The 21,601-nt window shown below is 41.1% G+C and overlaps 1 protein-coding gene across 10 annotated transcripts in view; it reads left to right on the plus strand.

The window, feature by feature from the left end:
• The window catches only part of ELMO1 (engulfment and cell motility 1), a 520,853-nt gene that overhangs the window by 284,535 nt on the left and 214,717 nt on the right, over window positions 1-21,601 (plus strand). For all 10 annotated transcript variants that reach the window (XM_045864408.3, XM_054505224.2, XM_045864407.2 and 7 more), the window contains one exon: window positions 1,829-1,937. In XM_045864408.3, the coding sequence (XP_045720364.1) occupies window positions 1,829-1,937 (109 nt within the window). The remainder of the gene's footprint in view (window positions 1-1,828; window positions 1,938-21,601) is intronic.

A 21,601-nucleotide genomic window follows, 5' to 3' on the forward strand; every position in this document is an offset into this window, starting at 1 on the left:
CAAGGTCTTAGAGTGACACCCCACCCAGCCCTGGGGCATGGGCCCTGGCTCACCTCTGTGCTCTGCCCCCTCGGGCTCTTGGAACCCAAAGTGCTGCCTTGCACCACCCCGGACCCCTTCGCACTACACACCAGGCAGTGTGCTGGCCTGTCCCAGACACATCCTACTCAGCTCAGGGGCACTGTCCTTGATCCCTACACCTGAAACATTCTTCCTCCCGGACCTTGACATGGCATGCTCTTTCGCATCCTCGGTTCCCAACAGTCACTTGGTTATCAAAACTCTCCTCCTCAGGCCTTCCCCATTGCTCTTTAGCACCTCAACCGGTTACATTGGTTTTTTCATAGCACTTGTGATAAACTGTAATATCGTCTGTCTTCCTCAACTAGAATGAAGGCTCCATGAGGTTGGAGCCCTGGTCTATCTTGTTCTCTAGTTTGTGGGGCATCTTCCTGGTAGATAATGGGTACTCAGTTGCTATTATTGATTGAATGAACAAAACACTACATCCGCCGCTGCAGGGTTCCTAGTCTAGGGGGCAAAACAACGTAAGTTGTTGCACAGCATTGGCGTGGACGCTGTTGGGAGACCCGCACCTACTCTGGATGGTGTAGCCCGTGAGGAGGTGGCAGACAGCTATGCCCACGATGGCTCCAGAGAAGCAGAAGCTGATCTTTCCTTTTGTCAACATCTGAACTGGAAGTTTAGTAATTTTAAAGCGAGTTTTAGTGCTTTGTTTTACTTTTGTTTAATCCCTGTGTGCAATGTCTCCCTTAATTGTAGTAGGGACATCTCAAACTATCTTAAGGATAGAGGAGAATTTCCTGGACCAGCCGAAAACAGTTTTTGGAGGAAGGGTTGTGCAAATAAACACTAAGGACAGGGAAGCAGCGTTGCTCTGGGAGCACGTGGGGCCACCAGCCACTCCAGTGCAGCCAGGGCTCCCGCCGCCTCTCCCCTCCGCTTTCCTTTGCATTCGGGCTTGCTTTTCTTTAATGTTTTTGTTTCTATTGCAGGCTCACATTCAGGTAGCTCCTGCCTCCTACCTCTTGGGTACTGTCAGCACAGTTGGACCATTTTATTTTCCATTTCTGTAGGAAGAGTCTCAGGGACGACCTCTGGTTGGTTCCATTTGTGTCACGTGTCCCTTAGGCATGCTCCAGTCAATTACTGTGGGGTGTGTTGGGGCACCTGGGCGGCTCAGTCAGTTAAGTGTCCGACTCTTGATTTCGGCTCAGGTCATGATCTCGGGGTCGTGAGATGGAGCCCCGTGCAGGGCTCCGAGCTGGGCGTGGAGTCTGCTTAAGATTCTCTCTCCCTCTGCCCCTCACCCCCCACTCAATCTCTCTCAGGAAAAAAAATGTTTTAAACTAATGCCAGGGGTGAGATCTTGTAAGAACATGGAAACCTCTGTGGGAGATACGTGATAAAAATGTAGGAATTGAAGGCCCAGAAGAGCTGCTATCCCCAGGAAAGCGGAGATGTGACTTGGGGGCGGGGAGAAGAGAGCAGTCTTATCACTTCAGTAATAGGTCTTTATTGTCCCGTTTTGAAAAACTCCCCATCCATAGGGACTTCTGTGTAAGTGTAAACCAATGGGCAAAATATCCTCTTACGGGGTGGAAAGTTTTAAGAGGTTTGGAAAACATGAGAGTTTTAGGTGCTAGGTACTGAGAATATAAGTAGAGTACAATTTTGTTTTGGCCCCAAGGCTTAGTTTGGTAATCTGAAGTGGCTCTATTACTCTGTTACCATGGAGCCAACATTTTTGACAGGTACCACAAACTGACTTCCCTTTCTGACCTGTCTGTTCCCTTTCTACTTGCAGATCGTGCTTGAGAACAGTAGCCGGGAAGACAAGCACGAATGTCCCTTTGGCCGCAGTAGTATAGAGCTGACCAAGATGCTGTGTGAGATCCTGAAAGTGGGCGAGCTGCGTAAGTAACACCTGTTTCCTACATGGGCATGATGCCTGGCAGGCACCCCACTTCTAGGGCTGTGCCTGGACCTACATGAAGAATTCCCCAGGGGCTGACAGCATGGGCATTCCCATGGACCCAGCATTCTTGGGCTCAGGCTTTCAGTGTATGTATTTCTGCACGTCTGTGCTGGGAATAAACATTCTTAAAATCTCCAAGAATGGGAAAATTGGCAGGTATTATGACTGAGTTTCAAATATTATAAAAGTGAGAATATATTAAAACAGCCCTGCATTTAGTAATCTGTTAAGGAAAGAGATCTACGGCTTTCTTTTTTAAAATTCCAGTTTTTTTTTAACCTACCTGTCGATCATTTTCTTTTCTTTCTTTTGAAACTATTTTTCTCTATAAAGAGAAATTGAATACCTTAATAAAATCCTCTTGCTCACTCGTTTAGAAGGCTTTCTCGAAGCAAGAACGAATTATAGAAGAAAATGGGTAGCTGATCATGACAAATGTGGTCAGAGATACGCTTATTGCTCTGTTTCTTACCTATATTACAAGATTTAGGAGAGGACACCCAGAAAAAAGAGGGTATGATAATTTTCCTGCCTTTTGCTCATTGGTATAATTTGGGTTGAACGTGTTGGGATGCCTCTGATTTAACCTTGCCTGCAGTCATTGTCAACACCGAGCCTCCTTAAAGTGGCTGACTTCCCTCCCCTCCAATCTCTCTAGAGCCGACACACATACACATCTTCCCTTGTAGGCTTCATAACTTGGGCTCCAGAGAAAGACTGTTTATACCAGAGAGATGTTGGGTGTATGGTAATGTGGTGGAAGCATAAATATTCAGTTACCTGCTTGAGAGCTTAAAATAATGGTCTGAAATGATTCATGGAAAGGAATCCGATGATTACATTGGAGAGGGGGTTATGCTTTATTTACATCATAAGAACTGAGTCAAGGCGCTGCTCCAGTAAACAAGAAAATGGAGAAAACATAGTAAGGAAACACTAAGAATTTGAGTCTCTTTGACCAAGCACAGCAAACGGTACTCCTCCTCCAGTCTGGGTGGATGGGGGAAAGAAGCTGAAGCTGACATGGAACTGCCACCAAAGCTCATTGCTTAGGAGCTCCAAATTAGGGCATTTTTGTGTGGGACGAGTAGCAGCCTGACCTGAGAGATTCTGTGTCAGTCCGCTCGGGTTCATGGATCACTGAGGTGAACGTTTCCCTTTACTTGGATCCTTGACCCGAGCTCCCCCTCCTCCTCTGCATCAGACTAACTTGTTGAGATCTACGTCTGCTGCTGCCAAGCTTACTGTTCATTCAGTTGAAGGATTAAAGTCCCGAATCAAGCAGATCCTACCAAATTCCTCAGTCCGATAACTGGGACTGTTTCATGTTTATGTCAGTTTCATGGGGGGAGCTGCTGGAGGTCACTTGCTAAGAAGCCTCACAAAGAGCATCTTGTAAGCTGGACAGCAGTCATGCCCTAGCTGGCTGGGGCTTGTCATGGCTTTGTTTTTGCCCCACTTTGCTCCCCCCTTCCCTGTGGCTTGCTTTGGGCTATCAGTTCTCACCTTGATGGCAGCAGAAAGTGGATTCTTTTGGGCTTCATTACCATACCCAGCCCCTGCTCTTTTCCTTTGCCCAGCCGACATGTATCTATCGTCCTATGAGTTAACACAGAACAGAGATACAGAGGAGCAGAGGCGGGGAGGCTGGGACTACAGGGGAGCTGGGTTCTGTCTCTGCCACGTAGGACCTTCGTGTCCTTGGGTAATGTCCTCACCGACTTCACCGTGCTCCTACGCCTCCACATTTCCCCCAGAAGTAGATTGGTAGTATTTGGGGTGGTGGTTTGAGTACTTGTGTTCATTTTGGCTTGGTCACAGGTAGGGACCCTGGGAACAGATCGTATTCAGGCTAGGGAGACTAACGTGGAGAAGAGGGCCAAGTTCTAGGCTGTGGTGGTAGGGGGGTGGGTACAGAATAGGGACTGACCTCTGGCAGGTGCCGAGCAGCCCTCTCAGACTGTTGAGGACCTGGTATGAAGCCAGGAACAGGACAGGACCCAATTCCTAAGAACTGAGATGAAGAGTGTGGATAAAGGCAAATACTTTGGGGATCTTGGGGGTACCCCAGCTGCTGTTCTTGCTGTGTGTTATTCCATATCTCACCTTCTGCTACAGAGAAGGTTCCAGCCTTCTGCTACAACTCATTTAGTACCTGGTCAGGCTCATCTCTGCAGCGAGGTTGAGCTTGGTCACCCAGGGCCTGGGTGACCCTTCATCCAAGATGACAAATGTATGTATTCATCTGTTTAATAAAAACCTACTGATTTTTGTGCACTTTCAGTGTGCCAGGGACTATGATGGACACTGCAGATACAAAGGTGAATCAGATATGGTCCCTGTCCCCGAAAAGCTTGCCCTTGAGAAAGTATAAGCATGATTTGGGACTGATATCTTCTACTATTAGTTATAAATGATTGCATATTTATTTTAAATGCCCACTATCTATTCTAAGGCATAATTTTTCCAATGTTCTTATAGTTTGAGTTTTCAGGTTGGCCTATTGCTTGCACTGCAAAGGTCATTCTGGACATTTTGCAAGGCTTACAGAGGACTCCACATTTCTGAAATCTACATGCCCAAATGAGTTGTTCTCTGCTCATAAAATATTAAAGGATGGCTACATTCTGATTGAGCGCTAGACATCAAATGATAAAACACCCTGTGGTAAGAGGAAAATTGCTTTTTAATGGATTGCCTTTTGCCCATTGCCATATTAAATAAGTTACTAATACGGAAAACAAATCTGAGTGCACCCTGATATTGAAGGAAATATCTGTTTTTCTTGCGAGGAACATTAGTTTCACATACAAATCCATCTTCCTTTGGTTTGACTCTGTCTGCTTTTCTGTGTTTCTAAGTTCGTGGTTCTTCTCAGATTTGTGTCAATAATTGACGTAGAAGATCACAGTTGCACTAGATCTATAAGCAAGTGTGGAGATCAAAGAAATACCAATTAAAAATCTAACTGATTGAGAAAAAGGACATATACAAAAGTAGAAAGATTCAATTTTCTACAAATGCTTTGTCTTTTGTTTTAACTTATGGTCTTTTGAGGAAACTCAATTCTGAAATACCGGTTATCTTTTGGTCTCCAAAGCAAGCGTATTAATATTCGATTAAATTACTGATACCAAATATTATGTACAGTGTCTTTAAGACTACTTTTATTTTTTTTAATTTTATTATGTTATGTTAGTCACCATACAAAAGACTACTTTTAAAAAAAGCACTATTTTTCGGGCGCCTGGGTGGCTCGGTTGGTTAAGCGACTGCCTTCGGCTCAGGTCATGATCCTGGAGTCCCAGGATGGAGTCCTGCATTGGGCTCCCTGCTCAGCGGGGAGTCTGCTTCTCCCTCTGACCCTCCCCCCTCTCATGTGTGCTCTCTCTCTCTCTCTCTCAAATAAATGAATAAAATCTTTAAAAACAACAACAACAATAACAACAACAAAGCACTATTTTTCTGCTTCCCTATTATTAACATTGCAAGAGGCAAATGTTTCATAGTGTGGTATAAAAAACAATATCTGATAATTTATATGCTTAGAGCGCTTTATAAGGTTATTTAATTGAAGCCCCTTACACCCCCAGGAGTTAATCAAAATTAATAGCATCTATGTTTATTAATGAAGAGAAGATTTACACTTACTGGATAATGTCTGGGGTCACTGAGCTCAAATCAGTGTTCAGGAAGCCCAAAGAATAGTGTAGAAAGAGGCAGAAAAGTGGGATGGTTGCATTTTGGCACCCAGATGACCTGTCTTTGAGTCACTCATCAGCTACCTAATTGGACACCTAGGGCATGTTTCCTGTCTGTTCTGAGCTTCTGGTTCCTCATCTCTAAAATAAAGATAATTCCTGCTGCACACAGTTGTTGGGAGGATTCAATGAGATAATGGGTGCTGCTTTTGTTGCAAGATAGATGGTTTCTTTGCAAGTGGTAGAATCTCACTTTCCACAAGTGGACTGCAGGTTAGTGATGGAAGGAGAACGCTCTGACTTAAGTAACACCTGGAACCAGGATCTGGAACAATGACTCTTGTCTCTTCACTCTTTACATTCTGACTAAAATTATTCCTTGTAACCTGCTTTGTCCATGAGGCACTTTTGAGAGCAAGGTGCTTATTTTCCCTTAGTTTCAATTTTAAAGATCACAGAGAAGAATCCTTATGGACCCACGTGTGGTCACAGATCCCATGGTGTGGGTAGTGTAACTGGCAGCCCCAGTTAGAAGAACAGGATTGAAGTGGAGTGAAGAGCAAGTCTTCAGAAGAGGAGGTGTATTTGAAAGTGTGTGCTGGGTCAGGGTGTGGGGAGGTTGGAGGTGGTGCACTGACAGAAGAAGGGAGGCCTATCACAGACAAATGCAAAGATACTTGCTATAGATGTGAAGTCCTTAGGCCGATCCCTAGCTCTTAACTAGGGCTAAAAAGTGGAGACTATTATTTGTGTTATTATAACACTGTCCCTAAAACCATAATAAGTTGTTGAAGGATAAAAGGAAAACTTGATTTCTGACACAATAGGTTAATATGATATGTAGCACCTCAGCCAGTTATCTTCCAATATCAAGTAGAGCTAGGATATTTCTTTTTGTCTCCCATTCATTCATTCATTCATTCAGTATCTACAGGGCTCTTCTCTATGAGTCAGGATCTAATCCCTGATGACGTAGACTTAGAACACACACTCCATCCTCAAGCAGCCTACATGCTGACTGGAGAGTCCTTCACATAAACAAATAATTAGAAAGCACATTGTCATTTGGAGTATTACATTTAAGTTACATTAGTTTCCCTAGAAGGCAGTGATTGGTTCTTTCTGCTCATGGGAGGTTGGACAGACTAAGGAAGGGAGAGTCTTGGGAGGTGTGACACAGAAAAGGAGACACTCAAAAGATGAAAAGAATAACCAGATAAGCACAGGTATGTGTATGGTGGGCAGCAGCTGTTAAAAATTCCAGGCAGTGAGATGTAAGTGAAAAGACTTGGAGGTTCAGAGAATTCTAGTTCTATGTGGCTAAAGCAGATGGCTTGAGGGAGCAAGCAAATGGAGGAGATGCTGACAGAAAAAGCAATAATTAAATCATAAAGATTTGCCACGTGGAGGAGCTTGGACTTTACAAGCAATGGGAATCGATAGAAGGATTTTTAATAATAAGAAATGCCCTAGTCCTGGGCACAAAATTCTAGACTTAGATTACGTCTTCTGGCTAGGACAAGAACTTGTGAGTGTGATAATATACGGGGCCAGGACCAGGGACAAGCTTACCTCACTCTAGCCCCAGCCCAGCCAGGATAGCAGTTAGGAGGCGTTCAGCTGCAAGTAATAGAAATCCCAACACAAAATGGCCTATGTACGAAGAACCTTTATTGAATATCATAACTGCAGCACTGAGTAAGTCCTAGAGATGGTAAATTTAACTGTTCAGGAATGTCATCAAGGACCCAAGTCCTTTCTACCTTTTGGTCCTGCCATCCTTGATGTATAAAATTTGTCCTTAGGCAGGGAGCAATATGGCGGCCATTATCACATGGTCCAGAGGAACAAGAAGCTGTATCTTCTAGTGAGTCTCTTTTAGATGTCTGGAAATGCTTCCGAAAGTCCTCCAGCAAACTTTCTCTAATGTCTCATTGGCAAACACCGTGGCCTATGCCTATGGCTAGCTGAGTCTTTGGTAAGGGGAACAGGACCAATATTAGCTGTTCCTTAGACTGGGCATGAAATCAGCCTTCCTTTTTTTTACAGATGTTATTTATTTATTTGAGAGAGTGAGTGAGCGAGAGAGAGAGCACGAGTTGGGGGAGGAGCAGAGGGAGAGGGAGAAGAAGACTCCCCCTGAGCAGGGAGCCTGATGGAGGGCTCCATCCCAGGACCCCGAGATCATGACCAGAGCTGAAGGCAGACACTTCACCAACTGAGCCACCCAGGTGCCCCGAAACCAGCCTTCCTTGAGTATATGACCACAGGATGTTAAGTAGCTAAAGAAAACTGAGGTTCTATTCAGATAGGGAAAATATCTACTTGCAGCCCTTAATTCTGTCCCTTTATTTGAGAAACTCTCCTCTGCCTTTCCCTTACTGCTGCAGAAAACTAAACAAACTGAAGTCGGATTACAGCCCTCTGTCATTTTGCCTTTACTGGGAATTGGGGACTGCATTAGTATTTTTTTTAACGTAGCAGTATCAAAGGTTGCAGAAAAATGGTAATTGAGGTTTGATTATAGTGTATTTCATTTCTCATCACTAAGATGCTAGGGCTCCACTACCTTATTTTCCTTTTAGCAAATGTATATTTTTCACTTCCTCAATTATGCTTTTGTATATGGGTATTCTCAGGTGTATTTTGAAGGGCAGAATGGACATTTGTGACTAAAGTTTTCATATTTCCTGAAACAGTTTTGCCGTCTTCACCTATTTGACCATATATAATTAGATTAAAATTTAATAACCACTTCTCTGTTTTGAAAAAACAAGAATGAAATCTACCTCACGTGCTATGAGAATACTTAGCATTTCCTTACTTTGTCTTTCAGTGGCAATATTTATTATAACACACCAGTGGTGCTGAGTGAAGCACCTTGTATAATTCATCACCTAGACACCTCTGCTTTAGCAAGTAAAAATAACACAGATGAGCAATCTGAAGAACTCTTTGGAGTACAGCAGCAATTAGAATAGATACTTAATTCTGGGACATTGGTGTTTTTGTACTTTGAGAAGTACCATCCATCACTTTCATTCTTAGAACATTCTGGCTAAAGAAAACTCAAGAAAAGTAGTTTTTAACAATTTAGCCTCTTAAGGGCCCTCCCCCTCCACCTTAATACTAGCTTATACCCATGCTCCATGGAAGGTTGAAGGCTCTCAGATCTTGACTCTGTCTTGAATCTTCATTTTTGACTTCTGCTTTCATATTATACTTCAACCTTAAGATTAACGTAAAAACAAGCAAAAATACAATGAATGAATGAATGAATGAATGAATGAATGAATGAATAAGATGTTCGAGGCCTGAGCCTGTATTGAGAAAGTTAGATCCACTTTTGGCCCGAATTAAAAATGTCAAAGGAGAGAGTATAAAAGTCAATTGAGAGTAGTGTTTATGATAATTACAAAACTGTTATTAGGATTTGTAATAGTATCACGAGACAGGAGGACCTAATGTCAGATTCTTGGGTTCAGAATCAGCAGCACTTGGTAACTGGCATAGCTGTTATAAGTAAGAGCTTTTGTCAAGATGGTTAGCCATCTTGCTCCTTAGTCTCCCATTTGTAACCTGGGGATATCGTCATCACCACCACCACCACCACCATCATCATTCTCATTTCAGAGTTAGATGAAGAAATATAGGTTTAAGTGTTTTGTTAACTGTAAAACACCCTATTTGTGAAGGAAATAACAACCGAAACATGCACAGATTGAGAGACATTCAGTATCTACAGGACTCTTCTCTATGAGTCAGGATCTAATCCCTGATGATGTAGACTTTTGGGGTGATTGGTTGGTGTTTCAGAAGGCAGTACTTGTGGATCCTTCTAAAATCACAAGGTAATTCTTACCGCCATAGAAAGTGATTGCTGAGAGAAATTAAACTTGGCAATTTAAGAGAATATCTCAAGCACATCGCAATTACAAATGGATGAAAATAATTCATATTTATCAGAGGCATTTTTAGCACTTGCTCCTTGTTACATCATTTCTAAGAAGATATGTAGCTGAGAGCGACCAGCATCCATTTTCTGTTGTCTCTGAGGTTCTGGATTGAGAGGTGAGCCTGGTAGGTTTGCCCAACATCATGATGAAAAGAGACAGACACAGACCTGTCGAAAGAACACAGATGCCCACTTGTCTTCCCTCCCACCATATAGAAATACTTTTCCACCAGCTTCATCTCGAACATCAGGTTTGGGTGACCGTTCTGATTCCTCCTCTGAGTCCCTGCTGGGGAGGGTATCATGTCCTCCTCGAAACTCCTGTAGCACTTTATCTCTGCCTCTTTTATTATACTTCCTCCTGTTTCAGAATACTTTTTTTCCCTTTAATTCCTGATTCTGTTTCCCCTAAAAGTTGAGGTGGTTTATTGTAAAATATAGAGATAATTTAAAAATAAATAAATGGTGAAAACAAAGACAAATAAAAATTATAACTAAAATGGATTATGAAGGTTTGCAAACTGCATGTTATAAAGGCCTTTGTATTTACTAGTGGTAGACTTTGAATTTGGCTCAAAGATTTGTTCCTGGGAAGCAAGAGGGGTTCAGTAATAGAAAACACATGAGTGCACATCTCACATGAAAAGCTCGAAGTGTAAACTCAAATGCTAATTTTGGTTAAGGCTAAAATACTATTTGATAACACTTAGTATTTGCTAACGATGATGGAATAGTCACATTCTTAGCATTATTTTTTTAAAGTTACCTTAGAGCAGCCAACACTATATTTAAAATGGTGATAATGAAACAATTTTCCCATTAAAAGCTGAAACTAAAAGTAGGGTGCTGTTGAATGCTAATATTCACCAATATTATTTCTCCTTGATCTAGAAGACACAGACAAATAGAGGTATAGTTCACTGATAGAAACAAAGTATTTTAAATTATAGACAATAAAACTATCTAGAAATTCCTGAAGGAGTAAAGGAAAAGCTGTTAGAATTCGTATAGTTCAGGGACGCCTGGGTGGCTCAGTCGGTTAAGCGTCTGCCTTTAGCTCAGGTCATGATCCCAGGGTCCTGGGATCGAGTCCCGCATCGGGCTCCCTGCTCCGCGGGGAGCCTCCTTCTCCCTCTGCCTCTGCCTCTCTCTCTCTCTCTCTCATGAATAAATAAATAAAATCTTTAAAAAAAAAAGAATTCGTATAGTTCAGAAGAGTAGCTACATAGTGAGTAACAAAAAATTGGTAGCCATTCCATGTGTCAGCAGTAATTAGTTAATTATAAAATGGATAAAAAAGATTCTTTTTAGTGTTGTCCAAATGTAAACTGCTTCAGATGAATCCTAACGGAAAATATCTCAGACTTATATCTGAAGAAATCCATGACTTCACTAAAATATATAAGCTTTAAATGAATAAATAAGTGAATGTTTTATTCCTGGTAGGAAAACATTAATATCGGGATAAAGATGCGAGTGCCTCCAAATCAGTGTGCTGGCTCATATATCATTCCAAAGTACCAACAGAAACTAGGATGGAAAACTCCACAGAATGATTGTGGGGTTCATTTGTAAGAATAAGGAGGAGAAATTGGTTAGGAAGGACTGATAAGGAGAACAGTGAAAAGTGAATGGACAGAAAAATATCCTCCCTTTTTTAAAACATTTTTTTTGCAAGAAAGTCCAAAGAACCCATTCATATATAACTTTCACCCAGGTTTACCTATCGTGTTAATACTTTCCATATTTGCTTTATCATTCTCTCTTTCTACACCCAAACACACGCATGCACACACAGACCCACATTCACACATATTATTAAAATATGAAAACTTCTTATGACAGGAAAAAATTGGATATAATTTGAAGAAAAATAAATAAATAAATAAATAAATAAAATGATTTTAAATTGGATCCAGCTCTGGCCTGCTGTCTGTTGGAGCCGGACAGGTGCTGGGAGCCCTGCCTAGCAAGAGGCCTCCCAAGAGAGCTGTGGAGAGGAAGGTTCTGGGTGCTGCAGCATGAGGCGGCATCATGGAAGCAGTGTGGGGAGCCTGGCTTAGAATACTCACCACCGGAAGTCTGAGAGAGGCTTGCCACCACCTGACAGCGCCCAGCACAGGTCAGGGGGGGTGTGCTAATGAAATTTATGCCCACATTTCCTTCCGTTCTTCTACAGCACCGTGGGTGTGGCTGACCTAAAACCCAGTGGCTATATGCATGAGGAACTATGGATTTTAGGACATGCAGCTTCTTATAGAAGTTAAAACATTATAAAACAAAAACAACATATGACCTCACTGATATGAGGAGTTCTTAATCTCAGGAAACAAACTGAGGGTTGCTGGAGTGGTGGGGGGGTGGGGGGGATGGGGTGGCTGGGTGATGGACACTGGGGAGGGTATGTGCTATGGTGAGTGCTATGAACTGTGTAAGACTGATGAATCACAGACCTGTACCTCTGAAACAAATAATACATTATATGTTAAAAAAAAAAAAAAAAGAAGAAGAAGAAGATAGTAGGAAGGGAAAAATGAAGGGGGGGAAATCGGAAGGGGAGATGAACCATGAGAGACTATGGACTCTGAGAAACAAACTGAGGGTTCTAGAGGGGAGGGGGGTGGGGGATGGGTTAGCCTGGTGATGGGTATTAAGGAGGACACGGACTGCATGGAGCACTGGGTGTTATACGCAAACGATGAATCATGGAACACTACATTAACATAAGAATAAAAAAAAAAAGAAAACATACAAAAAAACCCCGCAAAATTATAAATAATAGCAAAAGGAATTCAGTGGCATATTTAAAAAGTTCCAAATAAGTAATTAAACTCTTCTAAGAATGCAAATATTATTTAATGTTAGTAAGTTTTTAGTATATTGCATCACATCAAGAAGTAAAAGAAGGAAAACAGTGTAACAGCATTTTTCAATAGATGCTAAAGAGGAATTGAAAAACAGATTCCTATTATGTCATGTTAGTCACCATACAGTACATCATTAGTTTTTGATGTAGTGATCCACGATTATTGTTTTCGTATAACACCCAAAATTTTAAAAAATAAAAAAATAAAAAAGTAAACAAAAAGATTTTGGAAAGTTTGGAAGGAAGCTTGAGAGTAATGTGAATCAGTTATTTAATAATAAATAGTAAAGAATACTAATTATAAAAAAAACAAAAACAAACTAATGATGTAATGTATGGTGACTAACATAACAATAAAAAACCCATAAAAGTAACAGGATCCCAGTAGATGAAAGAGGCCATTTGCATGAATGGTACCTTCATTTCTCATCTGTTAAATCATTCTAGTATTAAAGTGAGTAATCTGACTCCAAAAAATGTAAAATGTAAAACCATCTTTCCCTAGTTCTATACCCTGGGCTTGGACCCACAGGCTCTTTTTCCAAAGCAATAATTTAATCAGCCTCCCCAGCATTTATTGTAGAATTGTGATGTGCCAGGCCATGAGCTTAAAGGTCCTAGTATGCTGTAGCAGTAGAATATTAATTTGGAAAGGCAGCATGAAATTAGAAAATATAAGCAGAATGCTGAAAGATTCAAGTCTGTGGTAAAGTAAAGTAGACCATGAAGAGAAAAGAATTAAAACAATAGCAATCAGGATGCCAAACTGCACTGAAATAGTGGTGAAATGCTATCCTGTAAGGTTTTTAAAATCAAAACATATATGAGTAGAACAAACATAAAACCCAGAAACATGTTCACAGCTTCAACTCACTTCCCACAGACATGCTTTCCCCGCAAGGGAGTGCCCAGTGGTTGGGAGAGCAACAGAGGACAAAATGCTCTAGGATGCCTTTTACAACTTCTCATCCTTCACCTCAGGCCTTTGGATGGAGGGATTTTCCTGGTGGTTGCAGTAGACAGGGAGGTGGATGCCAGTGAAGTCTCCCAGCTCTGGGCACTTGAATTTCCATCAGAAACCGCTTGCCAACTTATGGGATGCCTGGGTGGTTCAGTTGGTTAAGTGTCCGACTCTTGATTTCAGCTCAGGTCATGATCTCAGGGTGGTGAGATCAAGCCCTGTGTTGGCACTGAGCACGGAGCCTGCTTGAAATTCTCTCTCTCCCTCTCCTTCTGCCCCTCACCCCCACCTCGTGTGCACTCTCGCTCTCTCACAAAAAAATAAAAAAAACAACTTGCTGATTTAAAGATAAGCAGAAAGAATTTATTTTTAAAAGTGAAAATGATCACTGCCATTTATTAGATGCTTTCTACATAGCAGGCGATTCCCTGAGGTTGATACTCTGTTAACCCTTTCAACGTCTCCATTTATAGATGAGGGGCCTGGGCCTCTCAGAGAGGTTACGTAGACCGAGGTCATACAGGCAATTAGGTACAGTTAGCTATTATGGGATTCTGTTGTGCTCTTTACTCTTCTACAGCATTTGGATTTAGGCTTGTTTCTTCTTCCAAGTTTCAGGATTATTTAAACTCTTCACTTCACTCTTTACTCTTCACTCTTGCACAATGCTATAAACTACTGCTTTCATTTTTTAAAATGTCTTGTCTTCCTCAGAGACTGTGAGCTCCTTGAGCAGGAGACTTAGAGTGAATTTATCTTCCGTCCTACCCTGTAGTCCAGTGCTTTATGTATAGTGTGCACTTAGTAAGTATTTGTTGCATGAATAGAGTAGTTTTCTATTTGCTTTAGGGTCAGTTCCAAAAATATGTTTCAGACATCACTGAATTTTTTATGAACTTTCTGTGTTACCTTGAAACCTCTCAAACAGCATTCTTTTTTTCCTAATAAAGTGAGAATGAGTTCTACAAAAGGGTGCCTTCTCAGTCCTCCCCCTTCTCTTCCTCCTCAGGATAATTTAGTAAGAAGGCCTACTGAGTCCAAATTTGAATCAGAAAATATCAACACTACAGTATGTTCCCCAAAGAGGAAAACATGATCTATTTTCAATCTTGTGTTTCAGAACACACAGCTGTGTGACTTCCTAATTTATTGTATTCCCAACTGCCTCCAGACAGCTCTCGGCTTGCTTCTTCTTTCCTACCCACCCCCTGAATACGGGAGATGGGGTGGACTTTAACCAGTCCAGAATGAGGATGCTGAGAAGCCAGTGAACTGCTCCTCCACAGACGCCTGTTGCCCAAGCAGATGCGCCCAGCAGCTAGAACCTGAAGGGAGCCGGGTTTCCTGGGATGATTGCTGCGGGCTAGCAAGTCAGCTGTCAGCTCCTTGTAGGTCAGTCCCAGCTGCCCGTGTGCTGCTCTGGAGGGTGGTCATTCCCTTGTCTCTAAGGAGCAGGACACAGCTTTGGATCCCAGCAATCAAGCCCAATGTGGCTTCCCTTCATTTGGCTTTCCCAGGGTTTGGCCACGAGAACAGATCGCAGCTGTGGCCTGAGCATCTTTAGAAGTGTGAATCATTTTTTTTTTTTTTCTGAAGAAGCTATTTTGAGCTTTATAATTGCATATTTCGTGTTGTTTTTTCATAGAGTAAGGAGAATGACTTGCATTTTTTTTTAATAGATATCTGCTGGTTTCTTTGCTCTTCTGTCTTGTATAACCGAGGCCAGTGATTTCTGAACAGGGCTGTGCATCAGATTCATTTGGGGGAGCTTCTGGGAAATATAAATTCCTGCCATGGAATCCAGAAATCAGTGTATTTAATAAACTCGCCAATTCATTCCTAGGCAGCTGGCTCTCCTCTCCTAAGTTTAGGAATCTCCGTTGAATTTTCTCCATGGTAATTTGGATTGTGGTTAAATGGATATCTTGATGGGGTGGTAAAAGCTCTAGACTGGGCATTAGAGGTTGCAGATTCTAGATCTGGCTCCATTCTGACCAGCTCTAGATAAGCCTCTTCTGTGTGGTCCCTTAGTCTCCTCTGGTATAAAACCACTACTGCCCAGGTGGCCACCAGCTCCAAAGCTGCTGTGTTAATAAGCAAAGTCCTTTTTATGTACCCAGTATAGTGACTCTAACCACTAAATAAGTTGACTAAAACTTTGCCATCATCAGTTCTTGCGTGATGTGTATATAACCTAGGTTGGTATTGGATTCTGTGCCAGAGAGTTAAAGAAATGTCCAAAGACCTTGTTAGGAGGGGTTCTTGGTGATGAGACAGCCTGGGAGCCTGGACTGAGAGGACTTGTCTTCTGCTATACAGATATGACTGCTCTCACCTTCTGAGTGTAAAATTTAGTCTAATGTGCTTTTCCCACTCTGAATTTTTTCCTCCTTTGAAATAGCAACTTTATTGCCAGCAAAGAGTTCTTTGAGAAGAATTAAACCTTAATTTTGCCAGAACAGATAAAGGAAATGACAAAAAAAAAAAAAAAAAATTCCTCTGGCTTTATTCTTCCCTGCCTAGCTGATTTCACACTGTCTTTTCCCACCTTGATTCTCTCAGCTGGGTCTGGTGGCCTCTCCATCATGTGGCGGGGCTGTTGGCTGAAGCAGCTGCCTCTCCCATCTTTACTTGGAAACAGGAGAGTTTAAATAATCCTGAAACTTGGAAGAAGAAACAAGCCTAAATCCAAATGCTGTTTAACATTTCTGCAAGTCATACCTATTTCCACCCTGAGAAACACAACTCTAATGGTTCTCTGGCTTTCATTGGCTGTGTAAGATTTTGAGGAATTGCTTTGTACTGGGGCCCAGACGAGGCCAACCAAAGAGCACACACTTTATGTCCCATCTCTACCTGCCCAGGTCAGAACTAATCCTGCCTCTTTTCTGTGTCGTTAATGTTAACAGAGGGAAACCTCAAATTCAAAGCCTCGTGGGTTGACTGTTCTGATCAGTTACCACATTTTTGTTTTGGGTTAGGCTTTTACCTTAATGTATATACTTTAACAGTTTTTCCTATTCGATTTTATTCTAAAAATGAGCTAATACCATCCTTGGCCCTTTGTCACCTGATTCTTTTCACTTCATGTGTTACCTCTTTCTTTCCAGTAAATTTATTCATTTGCAGTTTATCCAACTTTCAATTGTTTAATAGTATTTCATTTCATATGCATATTGCCTTATTGTGGATATAGATATAAGTAGTACCCCATTTTTTCAAAGTGTGGGTCTTTTATCAGTAGGTAGTTACATTGTTTACCAACTTTTGTTTTTATAAAGAGCACCTGGATGAACATTTGCCCAGTAAATGTGCTTAGTTAACACCTTAGTACTAGGGCTGTAGCAGTGAAATAAAACAGGATGCCATCTCTTTCCTTAAGTTGTGTATATTTATTTTACTTGGAGAAAAAACAGACAATAAATAAAGAAGTATGCCGTACGGTGGAAAGTGCAATGCAGAAAAATCAGAACAGGGAGGTTGCATGGCATTGCCTCACTGAAAAGACTGTGTTTATCATAAACGTATGAACCTAGTGAGGGAGTGGGCCAAGATAGTATCGGGACAAGAGTTTTCCCCAAAGAGGGAATAGCAGTATAAAGGCCCTGAGGGAGGATTGTCCAGCATTGGAAGTGAAGAGCAAGGAGGCCAGTGTGACAGGAGCAGAGAGAAGTAGGTGGGGAGTAGCAGGAGATAAGGTGGGGTTGGAGAGCGGAGACATTCTGCCACTGTAACAAATTTAGCTTTTACTCTGTGTGAAAAGCCATGTGATGGATTGAGTGTACCTGTGACATTATATAACTTACAATTTGAAAGAATCATTTGGCTGATCTATGGACATTATACTATAATACCCTCCATGACAGTAAGCAAGTTGAGAGGTGACAGTGATTGGAACCAGGGTGTTGGCAGTAGAGATACTAAAAAGCAGTTGGATTCCAGATATATTTTAAAGGTAGAACCAAAAGGATTTCCTTGACAGAATGAATGTGGGTGGGAAATGAAAAGAAGAGTTGAGGATGGACAGCCAGAAGCATGGACTTGTCATTGAGATCGATGGAGAACATAAAGGACCAACAGTTTTGTTTTGGTTATGTTAACTTCAAGATGCATTTTAGACATGGAGTGGAGATGTTGATTTCGTAGTTGGATATATATATGACTAAAGTTCAGGGGATGATTCTGAGCCAGAGATTTAACTTTGGGCATCATCAGCATGGAGACAGTATTGATAGCTGAGATTGGTTGAGAGCCTCCAAGAGGCTCCAGGGTTCAGCCATGAAATACCCCAAAAGTTGCTGGTTGCGGAGAAGAAGAGGAACTGGGAGAGGAATCATAGGGATGTAAGAAGCAAATCAAAAGAGAGTTCACGTAGAGGTGAAGGAGAGATTGCCTGTCAGAAATGCTGTAGATGGTGGAAGTACATGAAGATTGAGAATTGATCATTGATTTTAGCAACGATCAATGGAGGTCGTCGGGGTGACCTGAGCAAGAGCAATTTCACTGGGGTGGTGGGAAGAGATCCTGACTGGACGGGTTAACAGCAAGTGATGATACAGGGATTAGGACAGTGAACATGGAGAAGTGACACTCAGCATGGTCTGAGGCAGGTTGCCAGGGAGGTGGTGCAGAGTCAGCCTTCAGAAACCTTTGTAGTGTTTGACATGGCCACGGCATTCAAGCATGAACGTTTTTCTAGTGATTAAGTTTTATTGTATTTTTCAAGAGTGTTTGTTTCCAGTCAACAGATTCGAAGTGAAAAATGAACTGGTCCTTCCCCTCATAGTTTGAGAGGTAGAGGTGTAGATGACTATTAAAAGGGGTTTTTCTTTAGAGCGAAGTAGAAAAATAAGGTGGAAGCTGGAGGGTAAGTTACACTCAAGTGAGATTGTTTTAAATGATGGTAGAAGTTATAGCTTGTTTATGTGCTCATAGGAATGATTCAGTAGAAAAGGAAAAAATGATGATGAAAGAGACCTGGCTACGTCTTTGCTCACATCTTTAATAATTTCCTAGTGGAATACCTACCAATGGATCCTGAATCAAACAGTACATGCCTTTCATGTTTTTTGTAATCTAATGTGATATATATGCATTGTTGGGATATTTTTAAATGTGGCGAAGGAAAACTAATAAATCGTCCATTATCCTACCACCAAGATAGGTTGGTATTTTTTTTCCCCATAAAATGAAATTAAATTATATTGTTCTAAATAGTCTCTTCTTTCCATTTAATATATTGTGATTATCTTCCTACAGCAATAAATATATACTTATATCATTATTTAATGCCTGTTTAATAATGTTTCATTGTGTGGATCAACCATAACTATTTTGACCAGACTCTTACTACAGGATATTTAGGGATGTTTCCATTTTCAGTGGAACTAGCTCTGTGATGAACATCTTTGTAATTCCATCTGATTATTTCCTCCACATTAATTCTTAGACGTTAAAGTTCCATGTCAAGTGGTCTGAAATTTTAAAGCTTTTTATTCCTTTACAATTTACCTCTAGAAAGACCAAAGCATCTGTATCCACTGAGCAGGCACATAGATTTCAGGACAAGGTTTAACACAGTTTTTTGAACTACTGAAAAACTTGGGGGTGGAGGAAGAAACCTGAGATGGTGAGGTTTGGGGTGATGATCTATAGGGAGACATTCAGGCAGGTAGACACAGACCTAATAGACAGAGACATGACAAAGATTTATAGAGTTAGATACTGTCGATATTTATTTATACCACAGCTGCATTATGACTTTCATGAGACCTTGGTACTTTTGTCTTCGTGGACCCCTTCCTCTTTAAAACTGTATTAAAATTTATAGTTTTGACTACATTGTTATAAAGATGAATATCATCCAGGCTGGATTCATTATTATATATTCATTATTATCCTATTTAAGTTTCTCTTCTGATTTTAAAAACAATTAAGCTGAAAACATTTCATGGGCTTCTAAAGTATCACGCTCCCTCAGAACTCTGCGGGCCCGCCCCAATGTATAGGTCAGCCCTGATGATGCTTCTCTATGCTTTTAATATTCCTAATAATAAATAGTTATTACTTAGAACCAAAAAAAAAAAAAGAAAAAATCACACTATATTTATAAATACTTATGGTCCCTAGTAGGTTTCTTTAGGTTTTTTTTTTTTTTCCACAAAGGGAGGAGATATTTTCCTCTTTTCCCTTATATTCCATCCCATCGAGGCACATCTCACACTACATGGAAATTATTTGTCTGTCTTTGTACATTTTCTCCCTCCAGCTCCATCTGCTTCATAATTAATGTCAATTCCATCCAGATTCTTGTCTAAGGCTGTCCATCAATCAGCATGGATAAGAAGCTTGTAGAGGTTTCATGGGTGACAGCCAATGGTGCCATATAGAACTGGACATCAGACAGTTTTGTTATAACATTGAATCTATTGTCTCTGGGGTTATAATTTGGACAGTTAGTAGTCAATAAAACCTCTCAGTCAGGACAAGCAATGTCATGTGGGATGACAGAAGGCAGTGGGATGAGTCTTAGCCACAAAGTCTGACACACAGGAAGAGCTCAGCAGATACTGTTTGTCACCATCATCCCGATGGAGGTGGCATTGGGAATCTGGCCCGCCAGGGTTTGCCCTCTGCTCTCTGGAGGCTGCCTGTTGGGTGGTGGTATCAGTCAGATGGAGGTCAGAAGCCAGCTGGTGAGTCCTCTGGGTGCTAGATTGTCACTGGCAGGATCAAGCTCTTTGTTCTCTTTGTGTGAGAGCGGGGCCCAAGTTTGTCTGCTGCTCTTGGCCTTGAGGAAAAATCAGAATCACAGCCCTTCACACTAACTGAGCTATTTTGGTTAGCTAGAGGGTTGGGTTTTCAGAAAACAAATGATGAGAAAACAAAGAAAAATAAGACAAAGAAAAACCAGACAAAACCAAACTATATCTAATCCTCTGGCTGTTGACCCATTTTGCTTCTCTCTTAGACCATTGGTCATTGTGGCTAGTTAGAGGGTAAGAAGAAGACCCTAGGACCTTTTTCTCTTTCTTTTTTTCTGGGATCTTTTTTCCTTAGTGCACCAGTTCCTGTGCCATGTGGTTGCCTGCATTTATGCTGAAGATAATAATATAATTTGTATTGTTTTTGAATATTCCTTGTGAGTCATGACCTTGAGTCACTTGATTTCTAACTTTGAATAGTTCATGAGATGTGGTTGTAGGTATTTTATCTCAAGAAATAAGAAAAAATATCTATCTGGAAGGAGGCAGTCAAATGGATTACTCTCTTGAAGTAATTGCAAATAGTGACTCATCAGGGTAATGAAATCACTTTAGTGAATTTTGAATAGTGTTTTTAAAAAAATGGAATAAAATAATTTTTAGAGTGCTTCACAAGTAGCAAAGATAAGTGTTTCATTAGATCAGTTTTACATTCATCAGCATGCATACTGGGATGCAGCACAAAATGTGTCTCGTGCTATAGGTCACAGCTGAAAAAATTTAAAAGCCCCTATCTCCCGCCCTGTCATAAGGCAATTCACTCTGAAATTCCTTACTCAATAGAGCATTCTGTTTTTGCATTAATGTCTGCATCACACATTTTTTGACTCAAACATGTTGTTCTGTCAGAGTTTATCTTAAGGGATGAGTTGCCTGCCACGCCATGATCCAAGTGAGGTTGATTATCATCCGTAGACATCTCCTGCATGGTTCCTGCTCACATCTTTTCTCTTGGTACTACTCCTGGCTCTTACTGATATCCCTGAATTCTCAGGCTTGTTCCTCTTAGAAGGGCTTCTTTATAGATTAGAAAATGAGAATCGTGTGTGTTGACATTTCCTATGTATATATAAGGGGGAGCCCCAAGACACATCTTTAAATGAAAGGACAGTGTCAGTCCTTTGTGCCAAAAATGACTGATGCCTTAAAACAACTTTTGTGTTTCTGATTTATTTCGGTGTTTTTCCAGTGTTGTGTCTGAAAGGGGATATTCTGCTTCTAATAATTCCAAATGGAAAGCCATCAACCGCCATTTATATAAAAGCCTGTATCTGAAACCCAAGCAGAAATGTCTGGTTCAGTGATAAACACCCTTCATTCCTCCTGGGCCCCCTTCACTCACAATTGAGGGAACG

This window comes from Mirounga angustirostris, unplaced genomic scaffold, assembly GCF_029215605.1.
Source record: "Mirounga angustirostris isolate CCGP_5_RB_7025 unplaced genomic scaffold, mMirAng1.0.hap1 SCAF_12, whole genome shotgun sequence".
In the NCBI taxonomy this organism is placed as follows: domain Eukaryota; kingdom Metazoa; phylum Chordata; class Mammalia; order Carnivora; family Phocidae; genus Mirounga; species Mirounga angustirostris.